The sequence below is a fragment of the Anomalospiza imberbis genome, chromosome 8 (genome assembly GCF_031753505.1).
Source record: "Anomalospiza imberbis isolate Cuckoo-Finch-1a 21T00152 chromosome 8, ASM3175350v1, whole genome shotgun sequence".
In the NCBI taxonomy this organism is placed as follows: Eukaryota; Metazoa; Chordata; class Aves; order Passeriformes; family Viduidae; genus Anomalospiza; species Anomalospiza imberbis.
Genome location: NC_089688.1, coordinates 15,211,753 through 15,233,527, shown reverse-complemented (window position 1 = coordinate 15,233,527; position 21,775 = coordinate 15,211,753). Strand labels below are relative to the sequence as shown.

The following is a 21,775-nucleotide window of genomic DNA, read 5'->3' as shown; positions in this document are numbered from 1 at the left end:
TTTTTACAACTACTTCAATTTTGCCCATACAAGAAAGTTCAGGACGTTTTACCTTATTTGTAACATTTCTGATCTAAACTGCTGTAGTTATATTGGTATCATTCCCTTTTAGGTCTTCCTCTCCACCTTGGAGAGTAGTCATGAGAAGCTTTTGAGACTCTGAGATCCACTTCTCTCAAGGAATGTCATTATGTGTGTGCAAAAAACTAGGGGAGTCTTGGTAAGAAGGAAATAGTTCCAAAACACTACCTGCCAGCGAGGAGACAACTGCAAAACCCACTGTATCTTCCCAGTTCATCATTCTTCCAGAAAGTGAATACCGGCTTGGACTTCTATTGCTTTTGGTGCACTGGTCTGTGTTTCCTTTAAAATTACTTATCTATTAAATCACTCTATTTAGGAAAACTTTGCCTTGACAGGGAGGCAACTTAGAAGTTACCACAAGAGAAATCCAGTGCAGGCTTCTGCTAGAGGTGTTAAACCCTGTGTGTCAGAGGCCTGAACAGGGAGTGTCTCATGGGATGGAGTTCTGTTTCTGTTCCTGTTTCCAGTGTGTCTTTTCCTTGTGTGTTCAGTGGAGTAAGTGGGTCTAAATTCTAACACAGTCCCATATTTTTATTTTGTGCTGCTTCTTTGTGCTACTGCTGCCTGAGAGTTACATATGTTATAGCATCTAAGCTATTTCCATCCCCTGCTGCCCTGATCATCTGCCTCCCTGACTATGAGGATATAGGAGATTTGCTCCTAATTAACTGAGTGTAATTCTTGGCCAAACTCACTCCAGAAACAGCTTCTTTTTACCACTTAGTAACTCCTGTAAAAGATCCAGCATGTAGGGAAATTTCCTTTCCTTTGATGAGTGACTGAGGATGAGGCAACACAAAACTATCAAATGAAGTGAATAATGGGCAAAAGTGAAGGAAGAATAAAAAGAGGCTTTTTGTCAAGTCAGTAGATTTTTAGCAGCCTGTTCCTTGTTTTTATGCTGAAGGTGTCTTTGGAAGTGCTACTCAGCAGACTTGGCCAGAAGTGAGCTCATTTCTAAAGGTGACCTTCATGTTTCATGCTGTAGAACACCAGGAGTTAATTGCTCCAAAATCAGAATATAAGTATAGGAAATGTCCATTAGACTGAGCTGAGAAGCAGCACAAGGAACCCGTAAGAAAAAATATTTCTAAGACTGAACAGCTTCAAATGAACCAAGTGCCTTCTTAGATTTAATAGCATTTAAAGCCCGTAGCCTTGAACCCTAATTCATGTGAAGGGCCAGCAAGTTGAAAACAATAAAAACCCCATGGGATGGGATTTTTCATGGTAATGCAATAATGATTAACCCTCTGGAAAGCATCCTAGCCAACTGAGGGAAAATATAGCCCAAGGTCAAGGAGATGCTGGATGGCAAAGTTCTCTGGTGGCAATACCCATGATGGCAAGATACAGGGCTGAAAATTAGGAGCACCCTGGAGAGGGCTGTGCCACCTGTGGGTTTTCCAGGGGAGATCTGGGAGCTGTTTAACGAAGTTTTCTGGGTCCCATTTACCTGGGTTCAAATCTGAGGAGTGCTGACCTCGGGAAGCTGCAAGCTGCTAATCGAGGAGGCAGCGGTGGGGGAGGATAAAGTCCAGATTCCTTCCAAGAAGTCTAATCTCTGGCAAATGTGCGCGCACACGCCGTTGCCTTTCCCATTTGTTGCTGGGGGCTTTGCAATAGGACGCAGCCCCAGCTCCTTGCCGTGCTGCAGCTTCTGTGCCTTGGGAATAGGAGGAAAAGGCAGCTGGGGAAGGAGCGCTGCAGGAGAGGAGAGGAGAGGAGCGGGCGGCTGGCCCCGCCGCTGGGCAGAAGGGGCGGGGAGGCGGAGGCTGGCGCTGGGAGCAGCGCTACCTGGAGACCGGGGGAGCCTGTGGAGAGGAGGGGACAGCGGCTGAGAGGGCTCAGGGCTGTGCCCCACCGCTTGTGCTCCCCTCCGCCCGTCTTCGAGTGTGCTAGAGAAATTCGGGGACGTATTCTGTTCCCTTATTTCTCTCTTTTCTTCTTTCCCTTTCTAAAGAGAAGAATCAATGAGAAGAGATGGGGAGAGGAACGGCAAAGTGAAATTCTAAGATGCTGCGAGGAACTTGGATCCCTTTCCTCACATCCCTTTCCCTGCGTAGAAATGGAAAAGGCACCCTGCTCCCTCCGGTGCGGAGCGGCTAGCGAGGGAAAGCAGACCCTGGCAGCTGAACGAGGATGTGATGCTTGAAGAACCTTCTGCTCACTTTATACATGAGAGATGGAAATCTCCAAAATACTCGGGCTCCTCGTAGAGCTCTCAAGTCTGCTATCCTGTCTCAGATGTGTGGAGGTAAGAAAAGGTTGTTTTTCTATCGGCTTACAAGAAGTCACATGGCTCTTTTAATATTCTCACTATAAGTGGGTCTTGTTATTACTTGAATGTTTTCTAGAGCATTTAGGCAGTTGTTGTCTCTGGGAAGGACTGGGGACTAGGGGAGAAATTTGTTTCATTGTGCATATAAATTCAGAAAAATAAATAAACCAGGAAAGCAGGATACACAAGGGCTTGCAGATGCTTTGGCTTGAGTTTCCAGTGTTTCTCAGGCACTGCAGTGACCCTGGCAGGAAAGATCCTTTATTCCTGTTCTTTGCTAATTGTCTCTCTTGCTTGTGGACAGATGATTTATAGCTGCACAGACCTGGGACAATGCCTGCAGCATGGGCTGTTTGCACTGAATTTAATTGGTAGCAATGGTCAGCATTGGGGTATTTTGGAAGCTGCTACAGAAATTGGCAGCAACTAATGTTTCATTAGAAGGGAAGCTTATTACTTGGACTGCAGTACTTTTGTTTATGGTCCAAGAAGAGTTCAGTCTCTTATATATATCCTATTACTAGTCTGACCCATCCTTATATCACTGGCAGGCTTACGTGTGTCTGCAGGTGTGCACTAAAAGCTAGGGACTGACTGAGGGACCTGGATTGTGGTGCAGTCACAAAAGTACAACTTAGCTCACTTTTTACTCTCTGCAAAGAGCTTTGAGATCCTCAGGTAAGTCCTTCAGTGTTGTTGGTCCAGAAACCCTTATGTGGGCTTGCAACAGCCTGATACATGCAGATAGATAATTTTTTTGCCTGAAAAGGGTTTATCTGTGCATCCCTTTGTGCATATAAACCTGAGATCTGATCTGTCAGTACTGAACCATGTCAGGAATTCATCTTCCATATACAGCATCCCATTCTGACTTCTGGGAGGTGATGCTGGAGCTTGGCTGTGGTTGTCAGCACCTCCTGGATCATATCCATAAACTTGATTTGAAAATTTTATCTGACATGAACAGGTGTTGTTCTTGTCAGGTTCCTTTGGGAATTACCTCTACTTATTCTAGAAGTGGATTTGGTTTAATTCCAAATTTAACTTTTCCTATTTTCCAGGAAGAGGTGAAGCTGAGAGAGGCAAAATTACTGCATTTTGAAGAAAACCACAACCATTACTAATAGCTAATATCCTTCAGCTGCACATCTCTGCTCTGTGAATTACAACTCTTTCTTCATATAAAAGTATTAGAAATGTTCATTTACAATGTTTAGAAACTAATTAAACTACAAGGAGCTAGGAGAAGCATGTACAGTTTCTTCTTTTCACTCTGAGTCTGTGAAGGTCTTGCACTTGCTTGCACACCATGTAGTGATGTTGAGTAGAGATCTCTATCTCTCAGCCTATAGTCACATTACAACCACAAAAAAAAAAAAAAAAAAAAAAAAACCTGCCTATAAGAGGAAATGCAATTTTGGGGCCAGACAGGATTCTAGAATTCTGAGGACTTTGTTTCATATTTTTTGGTCTTAGCTATAAACCCCATTTAGATAATAACACCATAGGCCATATCATATTTTCAGGTATTAAAAACAAAATCCTCAAAAGGCCTTGGATTTTCTTCCTTGGATGTTTCCCACTTCATACATGGATGTTTATTACCATTTTAACAGGTATTCTGGGGGCATCATCCTGTCACTCAAGTAGATAAATATCTGCTATTATAGCTGTAGATGACTTGCCCTATAAACAATGAGAGAATGAGTAGTTATTATTTTTCTCACTGATAATAATTATTTTCTTCTAGATTTCCTTTCCCTAGGCATATCACTCAGACTTCCTACTCTTTTGGAAAAAAAACAAGTAGAGCCCAGTAATGTAGTGCTTAGATCATGGGTAAATCTCTGCAGGCCAGTAATTATTCATTTTGTTGTTTGTGGACAGAGCTATGGTTGTATTTGAAGAGGAGCAATGGGGAGACCAGGGAAGAGGCTGGTTACTAGGGTGTGTTTGCCTAAAGCTGAGCTGCTTTTAGGACATGCCCATATTTATTTCATTGGATAATCATCTCTCTGCTTTTGCTCTGTTTCTTTTCCCAGGCTTTCCTGGGATCCAAGCCCAACCGAAACCATTTGCAGAGTGCAGGTAAGAACAAGAAGTTATTAATTCAGTCATTGGGCAGGCTCTTTCCTCCAGTGGTGATCTGAGACCATAGGCACGATGAACCACTGCTACCTGGCCTTCTTCCTTTCTTTTCATCACTTCTTCAATCTTTTCTCTTGTCCCAATGCCTGTTTATCTCCTTCATGGCCAGACTACTTCTGTTCCTTCATGTCGAATGCTCTTGCAGCTCCCTGCTCCTCCCACATGTTCTTTTCTTTAATCTCTTTCTTTCCCTTGGTCTTTTTTGCATGCTTACCTTTCCTCTGCTCTAATAATTAGTGAATTCTCAGACACCCTCTCTGAGGGTCCCAGTTGATGCCACACATATGATTTGTTTTCCAAATGCTTGGAACTGACTTCCAACCACTTCTCATTTTTGTACCTTGCATTTAACCTTGATGTCACTTATCCCCTCTGGGCCTGGCAGTGACTAGAAGGAAAATTACATGATGCAAAGTTACTTTGTGCCCTTGCTCTTTGCCCCAGGTGCAGAAGGGTTTTCTTAAAGTGTTGGCTTCTTTCAGTTTACTTTGTGAATAGAGCTGTAAATGTCCCTTTCTCAGTCTACTCTTCTCATGTTATGGACTCTATAAAGCCCACAAAACCTGGGTGTTTTTTTCCCACTTTGTTATTTCAGTGCCATGAATGGAGAGTTTTCTCTTTTGTTGGGGACCATAATAAATTAATTATTGGGTATTTTTACACTGGATATTTCACATGGGCACTGAAATGTTGGCACCTGTACTTCCCGCAAAATAAATTCCCTTTCCCTTCCAATATATTAACCAAGTTCAGATAAGCCAGGTGATTTGCTCATGTGTATAGGGAACATACATGCTATGAAATACAGTATCATTTCCCACCTCCCTGCTTTGTACAGTTCTGCTCCAAAGTGAGTACATGTATTGCATGTACAGTAATGGGAACCAGTTCAAATTATCATGTTTGGGCCCTAAGTTAACACTCTTCAAAGGTCGGTCCGGGCAGTTCATTGCTTCAGATCAATTTGTGGTTTAGACAGTGAGTATTATGAATATTCTTTGAGCAGCACCTTGAAGAGTGATAGAGTTTGAATCAAGCAAACAGCAGCTGAGACTGCAGACACGAGGGGTATTTCTCATAAGCAGCTGGTGTCTCCCATGTTGTCCGAGCTTCAGTGTGTGATGCCTCAGGTGATGCTAACCCTCCCTTCCTGTGCCCAGCGCCCAGCATCTGTGCTGTGGGACCTCTCGGGTACTACAATGGCTCACTGGCGGTCACCGAGGCCGGGGCAGAGTGTCTCAACTGGGCAGAGTTCCCGGATTATGTTCAGCAGTACCCAGACCGTGGCCTGGGGGACCACAACTTCTGCAGGAACCCAGATGGGGGAACAACGCCCTGGTGCTTCTACAGGCTTGTGTCAGGGGCCATTGGCTGGGCCAACTGTGACTGTAACCAAGGTAAGGGCTGTGCTGCCTCAGGGCTCAAGCCAGAAATGTGTGCTGCACAGACTTGCAAGTGGCAGGTGGAACACCCTGTGAAAAAAGCACAGTACAAAGGCTGATCCGAATTGTTGAAATAATTAATACTAGAGGCTAGCCTGTGTGGGAGAAGAACGTCTGTATATAGTAGGGGGTGGATTTAAGCTGCTGTAGCTGTAATGCCTTGTATAGATGTTTTATTCTTGTACAAGGAGACTTTTTTCCTACTGCTAACTTATGCCACTTTGAAAACAGTTTCAGTTATGTAGAAAACAACCCACTTCTGCTCCTTTAGAGTCCATATCAGAGCATTCCTCATATAAGTGTAGCAGTTCAAATATAAACTTCTTCTTCAATATAAAATCTTCTGTGGCAAGGCAGGTCATAGGCTTGTGTTAAACTTCCTCGGTGCTGGCAGAGGGACAGCTGTTTACTTTGAGGCAAGCAAGGAGCTGAGTTTTCTCAATACATTGGCTGCTGTGCAGCATTCTTGAAAATGTCCTGATTTCTGACCTTCCTTGCTTTCTCTGCATTTTGCAGAACAGTTGAAACACCAGTTTAATAAATGAATTGACAGTCTTTTCCCTCGCCAGTGGATGTACTTTCAAAGATGGTTTCATTAAAGGGAAAAATGTAAGTGTAGTGGTGCTGTGTGCCTGCACTGAGGTACTGCAGACAGGTGTGTCCTTCTACAAGTACATAATTGAGTGAGGAGTTGTACTTTCTAAACAGTGGCAAAATTTTCGGTGGGGTGGGAATTGAAAGGGTATTTACACTGGCACTTCCTTTTCTTAGAGAAATTAAAGAGGATTTATCTGCTGTTACTGAACATCTCACTATAGCAACAGAGTCATGCATGTGAAGTGGTTGATGGAAATAGATCAGTGGAGTGTCAGAAGTAATTAGATAGATTTTTACATACCCTTTCAAGATGGCATGTAAAATCATTTCCATTCCACAGAAAGAGAATCCAGGAGATTATGCAGAAGCCAAATTTCCTGCTGGTGTTACCATGGCTTTGAAAAGACCATAACAACAACCATCTTCCCAAGCAGCCATTGCTGGGACTGGGAAGGTGCTACATCCCACACTCTTTCACGCACATCACTTTAGTGCCAGCACAGGTAAAACAGGGATGAAAGAAGCCAAGTGCAGTTCAGCTCAGCTACATGCAAAGTCCAAGACTTGCTGGTCTGAAATTTCTATCAGCAGATAGCAACTGGTTTTAGGTTGATTTTTTTTCTCTTTTGGAAGGTGTTGTGCGGTTGGCTGAAGACAGTAGTGTGGAGCTGTACTTCAATGGACTCTGGGGTACCATCTGTGCTGACCACTGGACTGACTGGGATGCCAGTGTTGTCTGCAGGCAACTAGGTCTCAGGTGGGAACCTCAGTCTGGTTGTGAGAGGTACCTGCTTGTGTGGCTTTTGAAAGAGCAGCGTCTGTGGTTACAGTCCCTGTGTCAGAATGTGTTGGCTGGCAGAAAGAAGTTTGTTTTGTGGTCTAATTTCCCACTTATCAAGGTCCTTTTGCACTATTTTCTTTCTGTGGCTATCCCTAACCCAGTCAGCATTTGCAAGAATTTTTTAAAACAATCGTTTCTGCTTCATGCCCCTGACTGTGGAAAGTGAGTTGTGAGATCACATTCCCTTTTTATGATCATCAGCTGGAGTTACTAAAGTGATCTAACAGAAATTTTAGGAGTATGAACTCTCTTTGGGTATCTGGGATTTGGACATCCAAGCTTCCAAATAGCAAGAAGATAAGGTCCACAAATAGGGAAGGTGATTCAGATGGTTTGGTGTTTGAGTCTATTGATGGGTTTGTTCATTGCTTTCAAACGAGAGTGCCATTTCTGAATATACCAACTCTTCTGCAGTAGGTGGGCACATAAAAGGATTAGGAAGTGCTGTGTGCTTGTTTGTGCTTTCCCATTAGACTGTAAATGGTCACCCCTTTACATACTCCCAATTAACTGGGCACACCGGGATGTGAAATGCCACAACTGGACTGGAGAGTCACGACAACAGAGGGAGCTTGTAAGTGAAGCCGTGCTGTGGCATTTCATTGCTCTGTTGCATCTTCTGTACCAGTGAGATCGGCACAGCTGGGAAGAAGAGTCATTCCAGACCATGGCCTGTTCCCCTGCACCTGCAGTCAGCAAACTGCCATGGAGATGAGGAAGCCCTGCTGCAGTGTGGCTATCAGGAAGCTCTGTCAGGAGCTTGTAACCAGGGGAGTGCTGTGGTAACTTGTGTTCCTCCAGAAGGTAAATCTCCAGGGAAAGATCTCAGTCTCCCAAAGATGGCTGATGCTTATGACAACATCCCCTTTTTATCAAGCCAGGTTTTTGTCTGCAGGCAGAAAACTCCTGGTCACCATAGCAGCCAATTAAAGAGGCATCTCTGGCCCAGCAGTACCCCACTCTGGGGACTGCAATCACAAGTACTTGTGGGGGGTCTAGAGAGGAGGATGTGGTAAGAGAACATCATGAGAGCTCCTCTGGCTAGAGAACGATTCTACACCCTAAACCTCTGGATGTGCTTTGTCTCTGTCTTGTTCTGTTGTGCTCTCTTTCCCTTTCTTGAAGCACAGGTGTAGGTGCCCCACTTCGTATAGTTGGGGGGAAGGAGAGCTTTGAAGGGCGAGTGGAAGTTTACCATGATGGCAAGTGGGGAACCATCTGTGATGATCAGTGGGATGACCGAGATGCTGAAGTAGTCTGTAGACAGCTGGGACTCAGGTAATTTCCTTGCTGTATGTATGGAGTATTAACAGAAGTAGGCAGAAGGAAGAACATGAGAGCGTGTCCCTTCACTATACTACCAGCCCTTCCTACAGGAGATATACAGAAACCCTGGGAAACAATTCTAGACTGATCATCCTATGAAGGGATTTTGTACCCCATTCTTGTCAATTTTATGGGTTTGTGTAAAAAAAAAAAAAAAAAGGTATATTCCTGTCTCAGGATTGTTTGTGTTTACTGTTCATCATTTTTGCATACGTCCTAATACAAATCTTGTTAGCCTCAATGACAAATTGTCATGGTGATTTCCATATGTGAACTGCAGTTGCTTACTTGGTTAAGTTTAAACACCTCTAGTTTCACTGGCTGCCCTTATCCTCTTCAGACAGGAAAGCAAGAGAGACCACCTCATTCTTCTGTGGGCCATTCAGTGCTTAACATGGGAGCTGTTGTATACTGAGCATTCTTGAAAATCACATCAGTACAGCATTATTTAAAATAGACTGTTCAAATTTGAGATCCCTCAATCTTTAGAAATTTTGCCTGTTATGAGATTCTAACTAAGACTGATGTTACGTCATTGTCTGCAGAAGTCTGAACTGTTTGTATTGTAGTTACATTTTGTTATTTGCTGGAAGGGCTCATTACAAATTTTCCAATAACATATTTCAATTAACAGCTGGCAACTCCACTGTGTCAAAAATACAGATGATCTATGGGAGGATAGTGACCCAGCATAGGAGAGTCCCTGTGCAAGGCAGAATCTGAGGACACAAGACTGTGGCCTTCCTTACTGAGCATATATGTCTGTTATGTTTACAGTGGGACCCCAAAAGCCTTGTCATGGGCTCACTATGGGCAGGGATCTGGCCCAATCCTGCTGGATGAAGTGCAGTGCTCAGGAAATGAACTCTCCCTTGATCAGTGCAAGAAGAGTGACTGGGGACAGCAAAACTGTGACCACATTGAAGACGCTGGGGTGTCCTGTGACCCTTTCACAGGTACAGCTCTGCCAGTCAGATGCGGTCAGTCTCGCTCCCACTTTACTTGGCTTGCTCAGTAGGTAACCCCCTGGTTCAGGATCCTGCACAGCTTCCACATTCGGCTCCCACAAGGGCTGTTGGATGTGGAGGCAGAGAGTAGAGCAGAGGCAGACTTGGTGGTGTTCCCACGGTTTTGCTCAGGTAGTGTGGAAAGGCTGAAATAAATGCTCCCCTGACAGATGGGTATATTTGGAAGCAATGAACGCTTGTATTTTGAGTATCCACAGACATCTGTATCTTTTGTTTCTTTCACTGGTGGGTAGTACAGAGACCTAGCAGCGGTGCACAGGCTGTTTCTTTTCTCCCCTGCTGAGTGCTGGCCCTTTCCTTCTCCCACCCCTTGCAGAGGGCACGGTCCGGCTGGCTGGCGGCCGCAGCCCCAGCGAAGGCAGGGTGGAAGTTTACTACAATGGAGACTGGGGCACAGTGTGCGACGATGGCTGGACTGACCTCGGTGCCCAAGTGGTCTGCAGGCAGTTGGGCTTCAGGTAGGTCTGAGAGTGTGTAGTGTCCGTGCTTCCTAATTTCAAGGATTAGATTCCATCACCCTTCACTGGGATAGGCCGGATCTTAATCCCTCAATGCTGTCTTTGTTTGAAGGCTTATTACCATTATACAACTTATTAAGGAAAGATTAATAGGTATCCACATCCTTTCCAAGGGGCAAAAATAAATCTATTATCTCTTGCCTCAGCCTGTTTTGGAAGCAGATAACAGGCTTAATACTGTCCTTATGAACCCCTCAGCAAAGTCAGAGAATTTTCTTTAATGCTCCTTAAATTTGCAGGTGTCACTTCTACTCTTTCAGTAAAAGCATATCACATACCTTCTCCAAATGTATCACTTTCAGTAGCTGAACAAAGACCATCAGGTCAAAAAAGAGTAGTAATAGGGATTTTCAGCTCATTGTTGAGTTGTCATCCCTTCAGGTAGGAGTTGGGAAAGATTTAAAATCAGGATACTCTTGCCTTTGAGCTAGTAAAATGGGGTTATGTGGATTTTTTAGCATGATTAGGGTGTCCTTCTAAAATTTCAATTTTATAGATGAAAGAAAGACTAAACTAAATTGTTCCCTTTGAGTTCAGCTACATACTATGTTTGTCATCTCTTCCACTGCCTAAGTTTGCAGCTTTCTGCAGTTCAATTCCAGATAGCTGTTTCTTATAAAAAGAAGTAGAATGACTTAAATGTTGACATTTTTGATACCTTCTCTACCAGCCTCTCCCCAAATTGATGTACCTGCCATAACTGCAAAGCAACCTCTGCTGGCCCTCTGTGCCTTTGAACATGCCTTTGACCAAACACTAGTAAATGGACTGGTCTGAGGAGGCCTCCCTGAAAACTGAAGCTGGCAAGATGTGAGGGTGCTTAGTTGCCATCCTGTGTGTCCACTGAGTGGTTTAGGCCAGGAGGCCACCAGTACCATAGTTAAGCAGGGGAGTTTCTCTTTGGAACTGAGCTTGGGTCCTTCTGTGGCATTTAGAGTTTCAATGTTATTTTCTGTTTCCTTCCTCTAGTGGTCCTGCTGCCCTGGCCTCTGAAGGAGACTATGCTGCTGGCCAAGGCTTCATCTTACTGGATGATGTGGCATGTGTGGGAACAGAGCTGTCTCTCCTGGACTGTCCCCACAGCAGCTGGGGGCAGCATGACTGCTCCCATGTTGAGGATCTGGGAGTCCGCTGTTCCCCAGAAAGCAACACGGTCATGGATGGCAGCCTGGGTAACTCACCTTGCTCTTGCTCTGAACAGTGGAAAAGTTTCACCTTCTGGTCTGTTCCCTTGGAAGCTCTGGCAGATGTGGGAGTTTTCCCTGTGCTGTTTCAACAAGGGGTCTGCTTTTTGAGGAGGAATGAGCCCTGGCTGAATTGGGGCAGAGCCACAAATCTGTGGCTCCACCAGACCTACTATCAGACCACAGATAAATGGAAAATGGAGAGAGTTGTATTGGCAATCTCTGAAACAAACCTCAGGAACTGAGGGACAGTGGCTGCCTTAATGGGGCATTGCTCAAGGGAACCCTTTAACTAGACCTTTTAGGAAACTTAGGTGTGGTTCCATTAGTGCCACACCTTGCCAAGACAGGAGGATTTCAGATGGAAGGAGTTGCTGTTTGTACTCCCTTGTGTGGATGGCACACTTCTAATTAAAATTGTGAAAGTATTTCAAGTTAGCATAATTTCCTCATTTATATAATGCCTGATACTATCCCCTTTCCTTACTACAGGAGACATTCCAGTTTGTCAGACATTTGTTATTGAAATAGTTGGCATCCAACATTTTTGTTTTTCCTGGATGTAGAACTATTCTCTTGCTTAGAATCATGTAATAGTTTTACAATTCAATTGATTTTTTTCCCAGGCATGTTTAAGCTTGTCTAACTTTTGCCTTAGGAGTTAATAACTTTCTTTCTGTTCCTCTTTGTCTCTTTACTCAGCTTTCAGAGTATGATCCACTGATGATTTCTAGAATGTATTAAATAAATTAGTATGTATACAGTCTTCTGATTCAGCACAGAGGTAAAATGTCTTCCTGTAGACACAGTTCTTTCTTTTATTTTCTTTTTATTTTTTTCCTTTTTTTTTTCTTTTTGTTTTAAGCTTACTGATGTCTGGGATTCATCTTTTTCTGTAGAACCCAAGTTTTGGACACCTGACCCCTCTGGTTATTTTGCTTGCAGCAGCCCATGTGTTTTCTCTTTCAGGGCCTCCCGTGCGGCTGGTGGATGGAGAAAGCACCAAGGAGGGCCGGGTTGAGGTACTGCTGAATGGGCGGTGGGGCAGTGTCTGTGATGATGACTGGACAGACAGAGATGCCACTGTGGTTTGCAGGCAACTGGGATTCAGGTAAGAGCTGTGGTACAGGAATCTTACAGATAGAAACAGCTCTTGGGAGCACTTCTGGACTTGTTTCTGGGGGCTTAATTTTAGTTTTGGCACGCCCAGATATGCTTGAGGGAGTAGGTTGCTCTTCTCACTCTACTACTGCCTGTGTGTGGAGTGACACATAAATATTATTCCACTTAAAATGCACTGGTGCCGCATGTTCACTTGGCTCCTGCTCACTGCAGATTAGCCATCCTTTCTCTAATTGCAGTGGTACAGCAAAAGCCAGGGCAATGGCTTATTTTGGCGAAGGCCATGGGCCCATCCATCTGGAAAACATAGAATGCAGTGGCATGGAGCATACCCTGGGGCAATGTGCCACGCCTGACACCAGGATTCACAGCTGCTGGCACAGTGAGGATGCTGGGGTGATCTGTGACTATGTGGAAGAAAAGGTCCAAGATATCAGGAAAACAGGTGACATTCCAATTTCTTCTATGCAGGAATCTGGAGGTCTGGTTATAGGATCTCTGCATGCTTTTGTGGTTTTTCCCTGTCATTCTTGTCTTTGGCTGAAACTTCACCTACAAAATAAGCATGTCCTGTCCTGCACCTCCTACGTTTTTCTTGTTTTCAGTGTATCTTCTTAGCAGCACAGAGTGTTCCAAATTAGTCTGAGGAGCTCCAGCCATGTCAGGCCTTTGAGCCTGCAGAAATTCCCCACAGCCAAGTCACCATACTCTTCCTTAGAACAGCACCCATAAGCAACCTTCGGGGTTTAGAGTACTGAGGAAGTATAAGTATGGGTCCCACTCTTGGCGTGAGACTATAGAGAGTTCAGGTAAGCACCTCCAGTGAAATTAAGGAAATCTATGGGATCAAATGTTCTATGAATTCCATACGCACAACACAACACAGTTGATTACCTTGAGGATTAATGCCCTCAGAGAAGCTGAATGGTATTTGGCTCTGTGATAGCAATGCTGATATTTAAGGTGAAGGTCTCTACCCAACTGCTCTAACTTTGCCATGCAGGTCCAGAGTCTGGTGTGTGTGGGATGCGCCTGCTTCACCGTCGCAAGAAAAGGATCATAGGTGGAAACAAGTCTCTGAGGTACTACCCTGTAATTGCTGAGTCAGACTGGTTCCAGCTTTCCTTCAGGCTCTGCAAATAGTCTGGCAGATGCTGACTACATTAATGCATTTTCACTGGTGGTTTTTGAACTTCATTTGAACCAGTATCTAGGGAAGAATGCAAGCCAGCTGAGCTCAGATGAGACAGAGTGGATGGGAAAAGAGGAAAATGGGTCCCACGTGTGTGAGACTGCTTATTCCTGTTTGTTCTTCAGAGGCAGCTGGCCATGGCAGGCCTCACTGCGGCTGAAGGGTTTTCGTCGAGATACTCGTCTGCTGTGTGGAGCAACACTGATCAGCAGCTGCTGGGTGGTGACTGCAGCCCACTGCTTCAAAAGGTGTGTTTGGGACTGGGGAGCCCCAAGGGATATTTAATGATGGACAAGATAACCTCATACAAGTTTATCCTCCTAGCCCAGTGGAACTACATGAGCAAAGTTTCTAAACTAAGACCTTCAGGTTATGATGTGTGTGATTTTGGAGTGCTTATGGGGCCAACTCAATATAGACTTGCTTTTTCCTTCACTGCTTACACCTGGCCTCTTAACTCTGAGGCTTTACAGTGTGAAGGGAACCAGCATTTTGACATTTTAAGTGCTTTAAGGAACTGTGAACAGGTCAGTTCACAAGCCTGTTGCAACTATAATAATCATTTTTATAGGAAAAAAATTCCTGTGCCTGGTAAATAGTGATTTGGGACACCAAATCTGCAACAGCTGGCATGATCATATCTGCTAAAGAGGTCCCACAGTCCTGCAGCTGGAACTGTTTTACCACTGTGGTGTGAGGAGGTGGTTCAGTCTCATAGCAACTGAGACTTGTGTGAGCCTGCTTTCCTCTGAGTAGGAATATTGAAATCTTGAGTCTGTTTCTCTGCAGGTTTGGTGTTGATGTGCGGCGCTACCTTCTGCGGGTGGGCGATTACCACACAGGTGTGAAGGATGAGTTTGAGAGGGAGCTGCCTGTGGAGCGGATTGTCCTCCACAGGAACTATTGGGCTGGCAGCAATGATAACGACATAGCCCTGGTCCGGATGCGGGGCAGAGAAGGGCACTGTCTCTCCTTCAACCACCATGTTCTGCCCATCTGCCTGCCTGACAGGAGAGAGAGGTCTGACATCAACAGGCAAGCCTGCATCATCTCTGGCTGGGGAGACACAGGTGAGTGGTGGGGCTTTGAGACAAGAGAGGTGAGGAAGTCTGCCTTCAGAAGCCATTAATTTAAGTCAATTCAAGGCTATGTTCTCACTGCTCCCATTGTCTGTGCCAGCATATGGTGCTAAGGAATAGGAAGTTGAATGGGGTTTTGTGCTATTGCATTTTCATCTGATTTTGAGGCTTATTGAGTCTGCTCAATATATTGGTGAAAGCTTTGGTTTCCATAGTATCCCTCTGAAGCTGTGGGAGAGACCAATGCTGCCATCTGGGCACAGTCCTCTCTTTCTTCCCATTTCTACGCATGTGTTTGTCCACAGTAGACCCCTAAGGGACCAGCCTGTGCAGAGCTGCTCCCAAGCCTGTGGGAGGGCCCCCATGTTTCCATGACCTGCCTTCTTCATGGTACTGTCATAGTGAAATGAGGGCTTAGAGAAAGAAGGAGCCCTCAGTGAGAAATCTCTCTTGGACTACCTTGCTTAATCTCCCTGTGTATTTCTGCAAGGACAGATGGACTCTGAGTCTAGTTTCTGCCCTGGGTTCAAGACAGCCCGGACCTATCCTCTTTGAGCATATTGCTGTGAAGCTTCCTAGGTAAAAGGGTGCATGGAAGCTTTTCTGGGGCTGCTATGACTGGAAAAAAGCCATATGTTCAGAAAGACTTCCTGCCAAAAGCCCCAGAAGCTCATCTGTTGGTTTTGGACTTGCCTGTCCTTCTCAGCTGTTTCCCTAGCTATTACCGCAGCTGTTTAACTGCAAGTACGTATTTGCCTTTGGAGTCCAGTTTTGCCAGCTGCACGTGTCACTTCAGGATATTTGGGGTGGATCAAGGAGCAACTTAGCCATGTAACTGTCTTAAGCTGTACTGGAGCTTAATGGCTAGAATCCTTCCCACGCACCAAACCCAGCTTTTTCAGTGAGGAGCAGTTACCTACTACCTTGTGAACTTACATAAACCTTGGGCACAGAAAGGTCATACTCTAATATAGCACATTAGCCTTATGTTCTGAGCAACCCTGGGCTAGTAAAGAGATGTGATCAAATAGACTCAAGTCTGGCCAAAGACTAAGGGAATTCCCTTTGAATAGTATTTGAATGCCTCTGAAGCATCTTCTAAAACTTCTCCGAGGACTGAGCACTTAACAGATAGTACTGCATTTATTTTCTTGAGAAAACACTGTCCTTTCTTTACTGAGGAGGAAATTGAGATTTGGAGAGGTGAGATGAATTGAAGAAGGTTTAAGTTACTTGTTGACAGAATCAGGAGTAGGAGTCATCCTTTGATCTAACCTTTTTCTACAACCCTCTTCCCCCTATCTTTGATCTTACAGCTCTTTTTTTGTGGTTTGGCTTGGCATCACTGTTTTCTGAAGTTCTCGTGGTTTCAGAGATGCTGAGCTCAGCCTATTTCTGTGCTGCAGACTTGACATGAAATGTATAATTGTCTGGTTTTGTAGGGAGCGCTGTTGCACCAGGTTGCTACTGTTGCCTGTACATGAATCAGTCTGGCTGGTCTGTTTTGTTCCAGGGAAATCATATTCCAGAACCCTGCTGCAGGGGATGGTGCCCCTTCTCCCACGGGAAGACTGTGAGGCCCGTTACGGGCGGAAGTTCACCAACCGCATGATTTGTGCTGGGAACCTCTCTGAAGATAAACGGGTGGACAGCTGTCAGGGTGACAGTGGAGGGCCACTCATGTGTCAGAGATCAAATGGACGCTGGATCATTTTGGGCATCACTTCCTGGGGGTATGGCTGTGGTCGGAAGGATTCGCCCGGTGTGTACACAAAAGTCAGCAAATTCGTACCCTGGATCAAGAAAGTGACCAAGCTAAAATGAAAATGACTGAGCTCTTGGAATTTCAGCATATGGTCCTTGTGCCCTGCAGTAGCAGAAGGCCGTGGCTTCTGGCCTTTGACTGATGGAGATTTATTTTGTCATTGGACACTGGCAAAAGATTTTAATGTAGAACTGGAAGGAAAACAGTTATGACCGATTCTTTAAAGTCTTTGGTTTCACTTTAGTCTGTAATCTGTAAGCAGAGAAAGCAGGTGCACAGTGGTAACAGTGATAAGTACACGTTGCTCTAAATATCTGAATCCTTTGATGCAATCACACTTATTCCTTTGCCCTGGCACACAGAAATGGTAGAAGTAGAGAGATACCTACTGCTGCAAATCTATTCATGGTTGTATGTTTGGACAGTTGAAACATGCTGCAAGGAGAGGTCAGATGCTTGGAAGATAGCACCAGGTGCTGGCATAGTGGAAATCTTCAGATTTTTTTTTTTTCATAACAGCTCTCTTCAGTTCCAGGAATCAGAAGATTTGACCCGAGTTGAGCAATAGGCTAACAGTTTTAGCTACCCTGATATGTCTCTAGGGGGAACCTTTTCTCTTCTGAATAGTAGGTTTGCTCCCATAGGATCCCTTTCAAGTGTCTGCCTAGACTAAGAGATGCTTGTTCCTCCTGCTATATTCCTTTGTCACACATTTCCAGCTGCCAGATGCTGTGGTTTTATTGCTGCTTTTTTGCTATAGTAGTTCGTGTGTGTGGTTGGACTTTTTTTTTTTTGTTTCCCCTAAGTAGCATCTTCTAGAATCAGTTGTTGGTGTGAGAGGCAGTAGCTTTCTTGCCCTCATGATTACTATGAAGAACTTAAAAATCTGACCTCAAGTGGCTGAAGACTTGTCATTTTTCTTAAATCCAAATGTAATGTTAATCTCAAACATTCAGGTGTTGAATCATGATTTAACAGCACTGTGGGGACTTCCTACTGGTCCCTTATTCATCATAGTTATTGGCTGCCCTTTGTGCTGCTAGTCTTTAGTATTTCTGTGTTCACATGGAATTACTCCTGGGGTATAGATACACCTCAAGCAAATTACTCACTCCTTGTGAAAAACAGTAAGTGTGCTGCAAAGCAGCTTCCCACTTTTGTGAAGTGTGTCCTATTCTTGAAACCTCTGGGCCATGCTTCCTTTTTTCTCTTCTTTGCACTCTTTCTCTTTTCATTCCTCTCAGTGGGAGTAAACTGGATTAACTTGAGGGTATGCAAGGACTGTCATCAAGCTGTAGTTCTCAGCCTGAACAGATATAAAGCTGAGAGAAAGCAGGGGTTATTGAATATTACAATTTCTTCCTTCTGTCTCATCCAAACAAATGAACAGAGTTCCCTCTTATGCCTTAAGCACTTTTTAAAGTTAATATATTATTCTTGAGTAATAAAAACATATAAGTAGACAGAAGAGCTAAGTGCCTTAATAGTTGTGCAGTGCACCATCTTCTCACTGTGTACAGATAAGGCAGAGAGGAGACAGGTTTGTGTCGGAGGAGGAGCAAAAGCTTTGATGTATAACCAAGGGCTCGGATGTGGAGGATTTATACAGGATGGGACATGTGGAACTTGTGCCAGATGTGCATGTTTTGGGTACGCAGTACCTGGGTCAGGCACTGACCTTCTGTCTGGAAGGTTTGCACTCAGGGCATTGAGGTGTTCAGTATCTGGGTATTATTAATGCAAGAACAGAAGGCAGAGCACAGTCTGTGTATTAGCAATGTCATATTACAATGTGATGGGCATGTGGTGACAGAATCCTAGAAAGTGCCTTGTGTTCAAGAAGCAGTGATTGCCTAAAGCTTTAATTTGTCTTCTATAAATTAGCTTAATGTAGAGGTGCTGACCTGACTGGGTGGCTGATTTTTGTGTGTGAAGGCTAAACTAAACCAGTTTCATTTACCCTTTCCAGGTATTATAGGATAGTTGGACTACCAGTGTTGCAATGGACTGTTCTAAAATCCTGCTTGCAAACTTTATTTTAATGAAGAATTGTCAGAGTCTTTAAAACATGCAATGTCAGGACCCCTGCAAACTGGCCTTTGAGACAAACCTGATCTGTTTGTGCCTCTTCTCGAGGTGCTGAATGTCTTCACCACAGCTTTGTGCTGATAACCCTGTTTAAAATGCCAGACTTGATCCCTTAGCAGCACTGTGCTTGGCTCCACATGGGCTGTGTTGTCCTATGGCTCCTGGCAGAGTCTCTAAAATGCAAGCTGCAGACTGCTCCTTATCTCCCAGGAATTAAAATGCCAAGAGGACTGAGGGCGATTATGTCACAGAACTCTCATCTTGTGGGAGATGAAATGCCAAGTTCTACACTGGCAGGAGCAGTACCTGTCTGGGAAACATGGAGGGATTTGATTTTTTACCTTCAGCTTCCCCTGAACCAGTATGCTACAGCAGCTCAAATGGAGTTTTTGTGCCTTGGGTGCTGTGACATCTCTCGTTTAACCTAGTTTGATCTTTCAGTTTATACCCATAACCCCAACAGGCATAGAAACACCCAAAGGATGATGCTGTGAGGTTACTTCCCTAAGCTTACTTAGCAAGTGGCCATTCAGGAGTTAGCATAAATTACCATTTAATGCAAGTGACATGTGGGCCTGGCATTGTCTTCTGAAATTCCCATGTTCTAGTTAAAAATATTCCTTTCTTCTAGATCTTGTCACTATGAAAGCTGTGAGAATCCTTGTAATTAACACCCTTCAAGTCCTACATGAGCCAGGAGGAGGGAAGGAAGTATCCAATCTCCTTTGCCTGCTTTTATACCTTACTGGTGCTGTAGGTGAGCCTGTCAGTATTCTCCTACATTGACCTGGCCTGTTTCAGGACACAGCAGTTGCTCTTCACTGTTTAACCTGGGACTGTGGCCCAAACCAAACTCGTGTGCTTTGCCACTGAGGCTTACTGGAGCTGCCTGGTTGGATGACCAGCACTCAGTCACCCTAGGACTGTATTTTGTCCTGTTGGACAACAGCAGATGTTTCAAAGAATAGTATGTATGAGTTGTGCTGAACAAGTTTTAACAACCTTTCCTTTTGGGGAATTTTGTTTTTGATCCATTTAAATTAATTACTTGCATTCTTATTATCATCATTAAAAATGGAAGTACAAATACTTGATCCTCTAGGTGCTGTACAAACACTGTGCACTATTCTTTTGCTATTCTTTTTTTTCCTAATGTGTAATAGTTTATATCCCTAACTTTTAAAAACTATTTAATGTAACCAGCTTTCATCTTCCATATAAGTGTTTAAATTTTTTAGTTTTAATCTGAGCTCTCAATCCTAGTATTTTCTGGCAATGAAAACCATTATAATTTTATTTTCCATAGCACATAATTTCTTTTTATGGTTCCTGAATTAATTGCCTTTTGTTTTCATTAAGTACCATCTGTCCTTGTGTTCTCAGCCACGAGAGGAAATAAGGGGCCTGGCTTTCTATTCTGTTACGCATTATTCTAGAGCTAGCTCCTTTTCTAAGACTGGCTTCTCTGTCTCTCTTCAATCCAAACTGTCTAGGGGTCTTATAACATGCTGACTGTCTCTCTGTGTCTTCTCTTTCTGGTGGGTCTTTAAACTTTGGTAAACAACTGAATGCAGTTTGCCAGGGGAGGCTGTATCCCCAGATTATTATTTGAGTACATTTTCTATAGCAGGCAATTCTGTAAGTGATTTCAGTGCTATGTTTGTATGCTGGAGCTAGTTTTAAACTTGCTGGTGTGGTCTTGGTAGCAGCCTTGCTTCAAGGGGATGAAAACCCACTGAGGTTAGCTCTTTATGTGTCTCAGGTCGGTGCAGCTGTCCCACCGAGCTCACAGAAATTGCTGTAGGTCTGTCTGGGGAGCTCTGGGCAGGGAGCACCTGGAGAGCTGTGTAGACCTTTCCCTGTGCTGACATACGTGGAGGGCTGAGACAGTCCACATTCACAGCATTGATCCACTGGATAAGGCTAATGCATGTGCACTGGTTCCAGGAGCTGAGAGCTCAGTCAGTGTTGCTGGTGGCTGCACTGTGCCACATGGATGCTCTGAGAGAACTGAGTGGCACATTGTGGTTGTGTGGGAAAGGGAACATCACTGTGAGTGGCTAGGAGCATTGGCAGGAGTAGAAACATGGCTATGGTAAGGATCTAAGGAGCAGCTCTTAGTGCTGATCCTATCCCTCTTTGAGAGAATACTCCAGTGCTCCAAAGGCTGTCCCAGTGCTCCAAAGGCTGCTCCAGTACTGGGGTCTTCCTGACCTGCAGTGCTACTATCTCAAACCTGTTCACACTTTGGCTGCCTGAAGCTGGATTAAAGATTTATCACTTTCTTGTGGCTGAACACTGTTCTGATGAATTCTATGAATTATGTTCTATGCTATAATTAATCAGGCAGCTGTTTATTAACATGGATAGGATGTCAATTATCCTTGTAATCTCTGTAAACCTGTAGCAGAAAATAAGAGATCCATTTCTCTGAGGTATGGCTGGAGGTATTAGTGAGGAACAAGGAAAGTGGGCATTTGCTATCTCAGGGGTAACAGAGGTAGATCTGCCTTTTGTCTGTCTTCCTTTCTTTCTGAAGTCTGTATCCTGAAGTCTTTTCACCCCAGAAGAGCTGCAGTGATTCATCAACCACTTGAAGAGAGATTTTAATGTGTATATTCGACAATCAGATGAAAACTTCGGAGAGATGAAACTACACTGCGGTATTTAACACTATCTTGATAGACTCACTGGGAGTTTCTTACAGTTGGAGAGAACAGAATCACCTCTGGTGGTAACTAAGTTGAGACTACTCCTTGTAGAACAAGGCACTGTGACCTGGACTAATGCACATCTCCTGGGCTGCACTTTCACTTGTTTGGAAAAATATTTAATTTTCCACATCAGAAACTTGTTTGTCTAGTAGCCCACTCAAGTCCTATTAAAATCCCTTTCTACTAAGGGCTGAGTACCTCTGAAATCAGTCAAGTGCCAAAGCTGTTATGTCCCCTGAATCACCACCAATGGCTCACAAATTATGCTAATAAATGGATTATACTGTGACTGTGTGGGGCTCCGTCTATTTTAATAAAGGAATCTGTTCCAAGGGCAGATTTTAGGGATTTTTTTCAGCACTGAGT

General features: G+C 44.2%; 1 protein-coding gene and 1 long non-coding RNA gene across 3 annotated transcripts in view; one reads left to right on the top strand and one right to left on the bottom strand.

Annotated features, from left to right (window-relative positions):
• LOC137478513 (uncharacterized) overlaps positions 1-21,775 on the bottom strand; it is a 30,461-nt gene that overhangs the window by 2,430 nt on the left and 6,256 nt on the right. The window lies entirely within an intron of this gene.
• On the top strand, positions 1,934-21,746 carry LOC137478501 (neurotrypsin-like). 2 transcript variants are annotated; one of them, XM_068198501.1, is made up of 15 exons: positions 1,934-2,341; positions 4,408-4,453; positions 5,674-5,910; positions 7,186-7,309; positions 8,022-8,197; positions 8,524-8,671; positions 9,497-9,675; positions 10,064-10,205; positions 11,235-11,437; positions 12,419-12,560; positions 12,790-13,016; positions 13,575-13,653; positions 13,889-14,011; positions 14,553-14,833; positions 16,356-21,746. In XM_068198501.1, exons 1-15 carry the CDS (start codon positions 2,270-2,272, stop codon positions 16,664-16,666), a joined length of 2,490 nt encoding a protein of 829 aa, XP_068054602.1. In that variant the 5' UTR covers positions 1,934-2,269; the 3' UTR covers positions 16,667-21,746. The 2 variants fall into 2 exon arrangements, with proteins under 2 accessions (XP_068054602.1, XP_068054603.1); XM_068198502.1 differs by having other exon boundaries at positions 1,936-2,341; positions 12,811-13,016.

What these genes read in the sequence shown, in the direction of transcription:
- LOC137478501 (XM_068198501.1), top strand. Translation starts at nt 2,270, where the DNA reads ATGGAAATCTCCAAAATACTCGGGCTCCTCGTAGAGCTCTCAAGTCTG. An exon ending in AAACCATTTGCAGAGTGCAG is followed by an intron (nt 4,454 to 5,673) that starts GTAAGAACAAGA and finishes TCCTGTGCCCAG; the next exon opens with CGCCCAGCATCTGTGCTGTG. An exon ending in TGCAGGCAACTGGGATTCAG is followed by an intron (nt 12,561 to 12,789) that starts GTAAGAGCTGTG and finishes ACTGCAGATTAG; the next exon opens with CCATCCTTTCTCTAATTGCA.